Consider the following 13,975-nt stretch of genomic DNA (forward strand, 5'->3'; position numbering starts at 1 on the left):
TAACGGTTCCCTGGGCTGCTAGTGTTGTTTAAAGTGAGTCCTATACGTTTCTATTAGTAGAGATATTACTATTATTATTCCTACCTGACATATCATACTGAACTTTTTGGTTAAATGAATTTTCTGAGAGGTTAGTTAAAAGTAGTTGCAATATGTACACTAAAACTGGTAAGTTGATTATGTTATCTCTGTGTCCAAAATTAAAAATACATAATATAAGCAATGCTGTTTTAATGTCACTGAAGGCGTTTTTGTCCATTATTCTAAATCGAAATTGTCATCTGTCCATGAAAGCTTTTGTATTTGTAAAACATTGTGATACATATTTATTGAACGGGGTTTTGTACTGGTTTATACAGGGCGTTCCACGGTACGGCTATGGAACACGGAGTGAGGAAAGCGCTTTAAATATTGTATGTGTGATATATTTCTTCCTGAAGCCATTGTTTAATTTTTAAAAGTAACTAGTGCTGTATTCAAAAATTTAAAAAAAAGTTGCTTGCTTCATGTTAACCGATCAAATGTGAAATAACACGATCTGAAAATATATTTTCATTTTTTTTGTTTCGTTTAATAACAACATGCGATATTATATAAAAAGAACGACACAAATACGAGGAACTCTATTTGCAAAACGTTGCTCATTGTAAATAATAGAGTTGATCTTAATCTTTATATGACATTTTTATGCAAAAAAAAAGTGTCAAGAATCTAAATGACCTGAGGTCGTTGCCAATCCGATAAGCTTCTGGAATTATGCCACATTATCTCAAAGACTTCTTTGTAAGTTAATTTGCGTCACGAATTGAGCTTTTTCTTTAAGGTTTGTTTTTTGAAAGATAACATAGTTTTTGGCTATTGATCCTTCAGCCTTTATTGATTTTCAATTTCCACTTAATTTAGATTTTTGTTATGTGAAATAGGAATAATTTCACAGTCTCATGATTACAAGTGGGGACGTGCACAGTTATGCGTCTTTAGAAAGTTTCAGACTGCGCCGAAGAGTTTCGCTGATAATAAATGTAGAAAAACATGACAGATAAGCGCTTTTAAATTAGACGCTTATAGAAGCGCCTATTTTTCATACAATATACATATAAACTGCATAAGTGGCGCTGCAGCTCTCGGCGGTTCTAAATATTGTACTACAATTAAGTAGTAGTGGCCAAATATGGATAAAACCCGCCCGGGTTTTAATCGGGTTTTTACCCAAAACATAGTTTAATAATTGCGTACCTATTGGAAATTTCGATGTTGAAAAATTGGTTTTTGGTGAAAAAAAGGCAACTCCATACAATACCCACCTTGCAAACCAGTGAACTCTTACTTACTACTAGGGATGCACATTACGATTCGATCTTTATGAAAATCGACCCAAGTGTATAATTATGATAACGAGTTTTTGTATCGATTCATTTCAATGCGATTTTCAAGAATCGACTTAATAGAAAGGCAACATATGTAAACACGCAATAAATATTTTGCAATAATATCATTACATTTGAACAAAAGTCAATTTACAAATATTTAGCTGTAAACGATTTTTGCCCTCGATTTCGGGCGTTAAAGGATTTTAACCCGATTAAATCCCGGCGTGAACAAAGCGCCGGGTTAAAACCTGGGCGCTTGCCCATCTCTGTTAGCGGTGAGACTGTAGCGCCACAGACGCGCCACTGCAGTGCTTACAAGGAAGTGTGTGATTTGAAAGCGATTTAGTTTGATATAAAAAAAATCGGTAAGTGTAAGATTTTCTCTCTTACCATTTCCATTCATGTGTTCGAAATGTGTAAACTAGTGCGAAAAAATATACATTTGTATCGGCAAACTTTACATATTCACACACGAAGTTTAAGAAATAGATATAAATTCGTTTACTTTTAACCAAATTACTTGTACAATCAACAAAACATCAAGCTAACTTTGTTCGAATAACGCATCCTATGCAGTGCAACGGAACAAGATCCGTCAATGTGTAGTTTGACGTGCTGCTGTCTGTAAACACCAACTCCTTATACGTCCTATTACCAGTCACGAAACTTAACGAAGGAGAAGGTTTAGGCTATCTTTCGCCACGCTAGCCTAATCACAAGTTTTCTTAGGGTTAAGAACCTACTTTTGACATATTGGTTTCATCACGATGTTACACTTCGCTGTCAGTATTACTGCTTCGTACGAAGACTATATAAGTTTTAATAAGTTTTTTCTTCCTTTTTCTACTACGCTGAAAGTAAGTTTCTTCCAATACACACCTTCCTTTCGATCTTGTGCTTTCCTCATCCAATTTCTCACCGCCACTTGGACGATGTCATCAGTTCAGCGCGTCGGCTGCTTACCTGTGCCTTTTTCAGGATCTCCACTCAAGCACCTTTCGACCCTGTCTGTAGTCTTGTCTATGGTATAGCCATATAACAAAGATTAAAGTCATTGATAAACGGGATCCGATTCGCCGAACACTTAAGTGAGAACTTGACTATGATTTTCTTCCGCTGGACTTTCACCGTTTTTAACAGAACAATTACTTCTTCAAATAAAAAAATTATACACCTTTCGTTAAAAAAAATTACATAAGTACCTTCACAAAAGGCGGTATTCAGATACAGATTCACCCCCTCTCGTCACGTACCGTCCAAATGACCCGGGCGTTTCACGGCCCCTAACTCGGAATGACTACAAAAAACCGTTCACCGTGTCTCTTTGGAACGTAATTATCGTCTGAAAATCTCGAAAGTGAAAAATTTACTAAAAAATTTGGGATTTGAATACCTAAGAACTTATAACTGCAAACAACGCAATCAACATTCACCAAAATATTATTATGTAAAAACAGCTTGCTAAAAATTTTTCAGGATATACGATGATACGACGTGTTTTTAGGATTCACGTAGTATAGCGTTTGCAAGTTTTGTATTTACCTAAGTTCTCATATATACTATTTTATGTAAATAACTAACATGAACTAACCGACTTGATTGACAAGAAAATGTGTTCGAGCAACTGAAAAGACAATAAATGCGGAACTGAAAAGACAATAAATGCGGAGCAGTGTGATAAGAAACCATCGCTGCGTGGAAGAAAATGTAGTGACAGTGACGCTAAGGTACTTGGAACATGTAGAGAGAATGAATGGAAGAAGATTGACGACGCGGTTTTATCAGAAGTGTGAGAGAGCAAGTTGGTAAGGACCTTCAAAGGACAACTTGCCAAGACTAAATTTAGGACGTCTGTACGACCCTTAACCGACGAGCGTGTATAAAAGTACTGTCATAGTGTAAAAGCACAAGTAGTGTACTACAAGTTACTACTAGTGTCTAAGCACAAGCCTAGTAGCGCGGCTTGTATGTACGCCCGCCACGCGCTATGTAAGGACGCACACATTCGCAGAATCTCACAATGCACTCGAATTGCAAAGCGCGGGTCGCAGGCACCATTCATTATAGATTTGAAACATTTGCTCGGTGATAAAAAAAAATGTCAAATTTTTTATTAACATTTTTTTAAATTTGTAGTTCTATAGTCATTTCTATGTCATGATAAAATTTCCATAATCGAGATACTAATCAGCGATACTGGTATAAAAATATCAATATGTAAGTACAGCATTTGACAAAAGGTAATTCAATATAGTCCGAGAATTGTGATGAATACAACTAAAATTCCACTGTGGCAACCATACGCTCAGAGTGACGTGTAGGCATTAATGCGCCAAACAGGTGGGAGTTGAACTACTTGCCTTATTATGTATTATGGTATTGCTGCGTGTCGATGAGGCGATAGGTGTATGTCAGGGTCGTAAGCAATAAAAGACTATGGCATACCGATGTAAAAGGACCGTAAAGTATATGTATGTATGCAATTAAAACGACGACCATTGCACGTAATTCATAAATACACCAAATTGGCAAAAAATGTAATAAATAACGTAAAGTAATTCAGTACACAAAACATTATTACAACCTTCCATATTTCACCTTTTCAGAGCCAAAAGAAAATCCATTCATATTGTAATGAATACCTCTTAACGGGCATACAATATTAGAGAGAAACCATTAGTCATCGAAATAAGCAATCGTTCTTAAAGCACCCCTTTTTAATTACAGGAAATCTGTCCCATTTATTTACTTTCCTTGCCAATGGTTAGAACAAGAAACAATAGTACTTGCTATAGGTAAAATATATATGAGCAAAATTTAATTACGAGTTATATATATTTATATTTTCTCAAAAATGCTCGGAAATGTTTGCATTACTTACAAAAAACGAACACGGAAAGATTGCCATTTATGGATCGTGCGACTCCTTCTCGGTCAAGGCCTTGCAAAGTTATTATGAAAATCCATTACTTTTCTAAACTTTTAAATTTACCTACTGATAATCAGATATGTAAACAGACAAAACTCATATAGCATACAACCAACTGCCCAGTGTTAATAATTGCGAGAATTAAAAATACCTATCTGTACCGCTTTATTTTAAAAAAAAAACGCGGTAAGACTAAATTAAAGTGCCATGTTATTATTTTTGTTTCTTTGGTCTTCTTTCTATGTTAAATAAGTTCTAGTGAGAAGAGCAATAATGAATAATACTGTAAAGCATACACATTCAACCACATCATCAGAAGTTCAGCCATCGAGTATATAACCAGAAATAGAGACGAAATAAGGGCCATATATTCCTGGTAACACATTAACGATACAGCTCTTATAAATATCAACTCTCGTTTGCACTGAAATATAGACAGGCCAACTACTGACCTGTGTGTACGTCTCCGTATATTCCAAAAATATTCTGTATTTATTGTAATAAAGATAAATATCTCTTGCAATGGCGTGCTGTTACATAAGGTGGTGTGGGAAAAACAGCGAAACATCTAATTACAAAACAAACGGAATCACATTTCATCGGTAATGAAATATGTAATTTTGCAATTTTCGTCCATTATAGCAAATCTCAAGTTGACTGGTCGTTTTGAAGAGAAAAGTTGACGACACCCATTGACGAAACCCGTCAATTGTTTCGAATTCGGGCAAGCCAATCGGAGCGCAGTTGTCACAGTAATGATATGGCAGAATAGTTTTTAAACAAATTAAATGACATTTCGTCTCTATTTCTGGTTATTTACTCGATGAGTTCTGCAGACTACTATTGAATATACCTGAAAAAAGTATGTTAAATATTACTTTTGATCTAATTTTAATTTTTTTACTTTTTCTATTACACACTTTCTCTTTAATCTTCTATTATTACCTCACATTGTTTGAGAAAAGCACCATATAAGCCTCGGAGGGAACGGGGATTGCTTGATTCGTTGTAATACACGGCCTCGCTGGCGCTCGGCCTTGTAAGTCATGCACGTCCAGCAATCCCTTACTTGTCGGCCTCTACAATAACGTACTGTAACATATTTTATAGTGAACATTGCGCTGCAAAATATCTTATCAGCAAAGCATATATGGCAGCATTTTGTTTCTAGACCTTTGTCTATTAGTCTTGGTTTATTAAAGGGTTGTACTTAGTAGCAGTAGAGCTCCTTGTGAAAGAGTTTATCCAGGGAAGTACTGCCACCTTACCTATTTCTGCTGCCAAGTTTCGGTTTTGAAGGTGCCGGTGAAATTACAGGCTCAAGGGACTTGTCAATTTAGGTCACAGGGTGATGATGGGTGCAGTGCCAGTGCCCCTTAAGATCTGTGATTTAAAGCTCTGAGTGGCACTGCAAGTACTATGGACATACGGGCACACGACTTGGTCGTCCAGTCACTTGGTATCATAAAAAAAAATGTTTATTTATTTTAATAAATCTTCCGAAAGGTTAGTTACAAGTACACGCTGTTATTTAATTTTTGTTATCGTTATATCTATAAAAAAAAATTAACGAAATTGTTTACCGAAAATTATGAAAAATACATAAGATGAACGACGCTATCTGTTTCAATTTCACTGAAGGCGTTTCTGTCCCCCTCTGCTATTTCGAAATGGACAGATATGAATGCTTTTGAATTTGTAAAACATTTTTTGGTTTTCTTTTTCTTGATAAAATGTTGCCTTTCCTTGAGGGGGATACTCTTGAAATTATTAAGCGTTGTCATTTACTCAATACCCGTAGTGTTTTTATTTTGTATGTTGGTTGTATTCACGACTATAGCAACGGCATAAAGCTATTGCGAAATTCTCAATCATTAAACCCACACAATTAATCATTAAACCATAGAATTATTTTATAATTAAATTTTCGTTTTTTTTAAATATTTTCCTGGCAAGGATTTGATATTGCAACAAAGCGACACTAAAGCTTAATATTACCAAATAAATTTCGAAATCGAAATCCCTTCACTTGTCTTCAAATGATGACGGAGTCGATTATCAATTCAACCGGTTCGTCGCTAGTTGGATGTCCATATTCATTTAGACTGTGGCCACGATGGCGCGCGTGATTGTCGCTCGCGCTATGCCCGCTCTAACGTTGTGGCCTGTAAATAAGCGATTAACAATATTTTACTACTTTTACTTCACATAGACAAGGACAAGTGCAATGAATAGCTTCTGACTAGAGTGAAAGATAATAACTAGTATCCTGACAACGCTGACCCTTATCTTAAGTGTTATATTTGCGTGGAGAGTAATGCTCACGTTACTGCTTGGCGGAAGAAATAGGTGTGGTGGCAATACTTCCTTGGACGTACTCTTTCACAAAGTCAGTCAAATAATCATTTATTCCATAGGTAAAAATTTTACACTTGAAAACGTCATTTTTTAAGCAACTGCTCGTTCACTACGCTGACCTCCCTGAGAAGAACGAGCAAGAAACTTTAGTAAATGCTCTGAAACATATTTTTATTTTATATTTGTGTGGAATCTAGACTCACGGTGTCTTTCCATACATCATTATCTAACATGTAGTCTACAATTTTTTAATATGCCTTTTCAGTTAAAATATTTTTAATGTAAGTTTTACACTTAGAAATGGTAATTTTAATATATGCTTCGGAATCTTATTGCAAAACAGCTCCCCATAAAATAATCGTTTACCTTAGTTAAACGAAAATGTGGTACCATGAGTTTGGACTTAGTTCTAAGGTTAATATTATGGATATCTTCTTTCTTAACGAAGTTATGTATGTTTTTTCACAAAGAGCTCTACTGCTACTGAACCTTGGTTTCCTACTAAAATATTGCAATGAGAGTTTTGTACAAACTGAGGTTTAATTCTGATAGGCTAATTGGAAACAAATGATGAATTAAATATTGTCTACTGAACATTGGTAATCACAATGACAATACAAAATAGTAAAGTAAATATATCAGAGTATGCTAATGTAAACATTAATGCAAAGTAACTAAGTGTAACAGAGGGGACAAGACATAGGATGGAATTCCACCCCTTTATTGTGGATATTTCAAAGTTTCGCACGAAGCGTTACGCTTCCACATTCATATGACGTACGGCACTGTAGAGGAACTCCCTGCCCGCGGATTTGTACCCTAAACGCTATAACTTGGGACTTTTCAAGGCAAATGTGAATAGGCATTATAGAGGTGTGCATACACATCTCCATCATCGTACATCGTACTCACCGTCACTTTTTACGTAGTGAGATGGAAGTCAAATGTATTTTTACCTTAAAAAACAGACAACTTTGGGATAGAATAAAGAATATCTTCTAATACACCGCTCAAAATTGTCTTGGGATCATTTGATTTGCATGTCAAAATTCATTACGTAATTTAGATGCAATTAAGAAACTTTTGAAGTGTGAAGTAGCGTTTATAGAGAGATATCTTTTAGCATGATTACCAGTATTCGAAGGCAATATAAATATTCTATTGAGGGAACATTTTAGCACTAGTCCATTTACATTGTAAAATCTTGAATGTATGCATTAAGATTATGTTACATATACTATATAGTGGTGTGATCAGAAAATAATTTGAAATATTTTGTTTTTTTCAATTTTTTTACACCAACACATAAATTTTACGAGTTATTTATGTCTCTAAGACGCGTGACGGTGTAGGAACACACTTAAAACTATCAAACACACACAGATAATAAAATGCAACTAAAATTTCGAAATATACAGGAGATGGCTCACAAGCTTGTCACAAGATTGTCCGACCTCGGGAATTCTGGCTCTGAGGGCCTACCACAACCTTTTCAAAAACAACCTTATTTCAATGTAAGCCCAAAGTAAGCTTATTACAATATTACTCATATTCGTACCATGATAAGCCTGTCAACCAAGTAATGTATCATTGCAAAAGTGATTGAAAGAACGAATGATTTCCCAAATTTTCTATTCCTTACTAAAAATAGGAAATATGAACTAAAAAATGCCATCTCTTTCTTTTTTGGTGTTCCGAATCGTCTTATCGGGGTATAATGTTTAAGTACTTAATGTCATTTATATTCAGAGAATTTTAACTGTTAAAAAAGAAAAGTATGTAATAATGAAATCTATAAGAATTACGTTCATTTCAATTATTTTTCCGCATTTTCATGAAGAAAAATAAATAGAACAAGCTGAGTCTTGATAGTTGCGTTGTGAATTCGGAATTATAGTCTAGTGTCAACTGTTAGTGTCGCCAAGGAGCATATAACAAACATCGCGTATTTTTATTTAATGAGAAATTTTTTCCCTCGTACTATTAAATAAAAAAATATAAAGAGTCGGTGTTACAATTTTAATAAGGAAAAGTTTTTTCTTTCTACCCAAAAAAATAACTGTGGAATCGTTGGATTCACGCGTAATTACTGGCCCTAACCGGAAAAGGGAGACGTGTTTCGAATAGCAAATCGCGTCGAAATTCGCCAAGGGGTGCAGTCGAAGTCGAAAATCGTTTTGTTATTAATAATTCGCTGACTGTCTGATAGAAAGTTCCAGATTTATTATATTGGTTGTCTTTGATGTTTACAAATTACTATTTGCTAAAGCAATAACGAAGAGCGATGGCAGCTTAGTGGGAAAATGGTTACTTATTTGATATGAGAGGTCGACAGTTGGATTCTTGAGTCCTTTCCCTGTGGCGCCATGCACATTTCGAAGACAGTTCACAGTCCCTGGAAAACATGTGCAGTCCTCAACCAGGCAGGGCCAGCGTAGCGAACTATAGTACCCGTACCCGTATTTGTAGAAGTAATTCTTCCAAGAAAGTACTACATTCATACCTATTTCTGCCACCAAGCAGCAATTGCAATGTGAGCTTTACTATGTTCCGGTTTTGAAGGGTAAAAGTGCTGGTGGAACTGAAGGCACATGGCACCTATCAACTTTGTCTCCGATTGACGGGTCCAGTGTCAGAACCCCTTAAATTTTTGCGATTTATGGCTCTGAGTGGCATTGGACTGTTGTGGATAGGCTAATGTTGCTTACTACTAAGCGCACGACTAGTTCGTCCTGTACCTTGGTATCATAACAAAATATTCAATAATGTTATCATTTCTATTCAAAAGGATAAAGGATGTCTTATGTCATCAATAACCATGCACAATGATAAATAAAAATATGTGAACACACGAACGTATCGGATTAGCGACCAATTTTTTGTAATATTTTGGCATAATAAATACCTACTAAAAATATTTCATAATAAGTCCTGTATTTTTAAATAAGAATTTTTTCATTTCAACTTGATACAGAATTACTTCGTTGTTGCAGATTTTTCGCAGTACATGGGTGACATGGAGGTCCAGGACTATAAAACGATGTCTGGTGGAACTGAAAGGTAAATTAAATTCAGTTTGTAGACATAAAAATATCGTGCGTTTATTGACATAAACCCTAAACATACACGAACACATGCAACAACAAACATTTGTACAAATCAACAAAAGAACAATCATCACGTGAAATAAAACCACCGACACAAAAAGGTGTGCTCCAAAAAGTCAATCCATAAGCTAACAACCAATTTAATGAACCCAAACACGACAATTCCAGTGTAAGTAGTTGAAGAGTTGGGTAGTCTACAGACTGACTTGGTTGCAGTGTTATATCAAGTTCCATATTATTGTCTAGTATATGTACAAATGTATGTATTTTACCGTACACAAACTACCACTCGTTATCTAGTATAAGTATACATTACATTTAACATTATGTTGTAGTCTTCGTCATCAAGACACAAATATAAATCAGCAACAGGCTTCGTCACAAAGAAATTAACTACAAGAATGAAACAAGACCGCTCTGAATCTTAGCTGACTCAAACGTCCCCATAGCACTGGCAGCATTACCGCGCTGAATAGCCAACGAAATTTGTTGCACCAAGTAAGATCCAGAGCGTGGATCATAGCCTCTTTCTCTAACCCAACTCCCTGATGAGTTCTTTCGCCTCCGCACTCCAAGTTCCCGCACTCTCCACTGCAATTGGCACAAAATCGCACATCGGCTCCAAGGCACTGTTCTTGGCATGTCTCATATTTGCCGCATACTAGTTATAAGTGATCGAAAATATCACCTCAGCAAACACTGTTAATTTAGTTGTAGGTAAGATACAACGATAGAATTAAATTCTACCTGAAGTGATCAATCGACACGTCATTGATTGTGAAGTGACTGTATTATGTGTAAAATTATGCAGACATACGGGCGGATTTCTTACACTTGATTGATGTGAAAATTTACATGTAACTGATCCCTAGAAAATTTTGATATGTGTAAAAGCGTTTATAGATCGGTATCTTCAAGCAGGATTAACAATATTTAAAAGCAATATAAGTACTATAGAAGTACCATAGTGTTAGGTTACATAAGTAAATGAAATGGGTGAATAACATCATAATATCATCAAATATAGCTTAGAACCATTCCGATTAAATAAGCCTTCCAATAAAAAACCATTTCAAATTGAGATTAGTTCAACCGTTTGAAACATAAATAAAGGCTCACAGAAACAGAAATGACATGTGACTGAGAAAGAAAACAAATTTCCCATAAATAACCAATCAGTGAACAGCAACACGAAATACCAGTCACGTGATCACATGTAATGATATAAACTACACTGACTGAGAAACAAGCTGATGATCTTTTCATGTCATGCGGAGGGAAGAATGTCATGTGACGAGACGAGTGTTAGGTTAAGTTATTTGGTTTTGAATGTGGAAGGATATAATGGATTGTGTGAAAGATGACATGGATAAAAAAGGTGTCAGTACGGAAATGAAGGGAAAATGGAAGAAAAATACAATGTTCTGCCGATCCCACCTAGCGTGGCATAAGGGCAGGAAGAGAAAGAACAATCTATAAATCTTTAAACAGCTGGAAGATGCTCATCAAACATAGACTAAGAACTATCCAAATTAAATTAGTCTTGAAATAAAAAGTCGCTTTAAGATCAGGCCATGTGTTTGGCATATATACAAACAAAGTCTTCAAACTTTTAAGTCCCCTCTTATTACGTGGGGGGTTAAGAAGGAATGGCATTTTGCACCGAGTTCGATTCCCTAGTTTTATTTTCCCTATGAGGGTAGAAAATTAAACCAAGAAATCCGAGAAATTGAATTAATTATAATAATAAAAATATATAATTACAATTTAAAATTTACATTTTTTTAAAAGTACATAAGACACTTAAGACTTTAGGTTTCCCGCTTCCAAGTATGGTACTCCCTTGTATATTTGCCGGCGCAGAAGAAGGGTCACAGGACGAGCAGCAGTTGGTAGCCGTTCAGCGGAAATGCTTCGTCCTAGTCCGGACGTAGTCAAGTGTATGAGCCCGGAGGAAGCTCAGCAAAGGTAGCTTTCCATGCCATGGTAATTTTTCTACCCGAAGGTAACTTCCAACTCGAAGGTAACTCAATCCGAAGGTGATTTCTGTAACGTACAATAAACTGGTAGTAATAGTCATTTTGCGTCCGTTCTGAAAGCCCACGGACGGCAAAAGAGGTACATTATTACAGGGTGCTAGAAATGAGTCTCCCCGCAATGACAGCTATTCGTGATCCCTGTACGTTAAGCAACAACCGGGGAGTACTTTTACGTTGATTAACAAATCCTTTCACCAACATGGCAATACGGTGTTTGTCAGCGATACGAAATGAAGAAGAAATTACATATTAACAACGTAATTTCTTAAACAATTTAATTAAGTCGCGACAGGGTCGAGAAAGCTCCAGTTGGTGGTTTCTTTGAAAAAACAAATATACGCAATTTAGATGCGAAAAAAATTGATTCATTTCCGATCCACAAAATTTTTGAGACAGAGACAATAACTTTCCTTTTTATCTATATTTATTTAGAAGTCTCTATGGAAAAAGTATACTCGTATGACGTTCCATTATGTCGCATAAAAGTAGGGTGAATGCTGTAGAAATGAGAGCTTTACGCAATATGTGCGATATAAGTCTTAAAAACAGAATGCTGAACCACTGTTAGTGTTACTGTGTTACTACACTTTGTAAAAGAGCGATGTGGTATGAAAGATCATGTAGTGACCAGGGTAAAGAGAGAGATGCTTCGATGATTTGGTTATCTAGAAAGAATGAATGTTGAACGATTGATGGCACAAATTTATAGAGCAATGTGGATAGAGGCGCAGGGAGAGGTAGACATTGTGTACACAACTCAATGAAATTGGGTATAACCTTAAAAAAGGGCGTTAAAAGTACCGTGAACAAATGGGCATATATGAAGAGACTGACGGAAATAGAAGAGGTGAAGGTTCATGGTCTCCTACACCGGCGGGAGACAGGAGTCATGGTACGATTATTTTATTTTACTTTATTATTAGTTCCATAGTAGACCTTATGCAAATCAAAGTACACACGAAGACTGACACTATAATACGAAATACCTTTTTCTCTGTATCTTATATAAAATGCATGACTTATTTCCTCATTCATAACATTTCAGTTCATATTTTAGCCAACATTTCTGATTATCTTTTTAGTATATTTAGGTCCATTCGTTATTCCGCGCTTGCTATGATGTCAGTTTCAGACGGTAAATGAAAGGTTTGGGGTTACTTAGTAAGCTGAAGTGCCAGTGGGCCAGTCGTGTCTGCAGAAGGGCTGGTTCTGGAACGGCGACCACATCAACATAGTGTAAGCTTTGGTTTACATTCTTTTCACGATGTCTTGCACGTTTTTCACATATTATAAACGTATAGACAGCGGGGTGTTCACATGATATTTTTTTTTTGGGACAAACACCGTGTGAACGGTTCTATATCTCATGTTGGCGCCACTACTTATTAAGTAAGTTTTATACGTAAAAAAACGTGCAGTACTATTGTACACGGTATCACGTGTGATGATGTGGCAAGATGAACGGATGAACTGAGCCAGGTAGCCAGCAGTGATTGGATTGCAAGGCACTTATGTTTAGCTTTATTTTATCTTATGTTTTGTTTAGCTTTATTTTATCTTATAAGTTTGGGATAATTCACCATTTAATTATACAAATATAGTTATAAGCAACCATTTACGAATTGCCACCTTTATCGAACAACATAAAGTGAAAAGTCAAAGAGTGTTTTATAAAAAAACACAATCACACCAAAACTACTGAATAATTTATCAATTAATGAGAACAAAAATATGGGACGAATATTATTACAGTTAGCGTAATATCACCTATCACGTGACGTACAAGGTGACGTTTGGTATTGTATGTGTTTGTACTTATTTTTTTAGGATTAGAAAATATGTAAACAAAAAAATAGTGATCGTAAACCTTTTTCTTCGGTCAACGAATTACATTAAAGGAAAACAGAATTAATAATAAATTACATTTACAAATGTTATTATATATAATTTATTATATTCATTATACATATGTTATAATTTTATGAAAATTTCCGTTTAATGTTTTGAAGCCTGTTTCTTTAAGTTTTTTATAATGCAAACCTTTGAAATAGATTAAGTGTGTAAAAACAAAAATTACACTAGTGAGTATAACAAGGATAAATAAAGTAATAATTACATAAAGGTAGTAAATATGTTTAAGAATTCTGTTTCACATTATTTATTAAAATGCTT

General features: G+C 35.3%; 1 protein-coding gene across 1 annotated transcript in view; it reads left to right on the forward strand.

Moving 5' to 3' along the window:
* LOC113226956 (CUGBP Elav-like family member 1) overlaps window positions 1-13,975 on the forward strand; it is a 772,855-nt gene that overhangs the window by 55,476 nt on the left and 703,404 nt on the right. Inside the window, exon 3 of the mRNA XM_026459779.1 lies at window positions 9,651-9,717. Within this exon, the coding sequence (XP_026315564.1) occupies window positions 9,665-9,717 (53 nt within the window). The 5' untranslated portion in view covers window positions 9,651-9,664. The remainder of the gene's footprint in view (window positions 1-9,650; window positions 9,718-13,975) is intronic.

The sequence above is a fragment of the Hyposmocoma kahamanoa genome, unplaced genomic scaffold, assembly GCF_003589595.1.
Source record: "Hyposmocoma kahamanoa isolate Upper Pololo Valley unplaced genomic scaffold, ASM358959v1 202, whole genome shotgun sequence".
Taxonomy (NCBI): Eukaryota; Metazoa; Arthropoda; class Insecta; order Lepidoptera; family Cosmopterigidae; genus Hyposmocoma; species Hyposmocoma kahamanoa.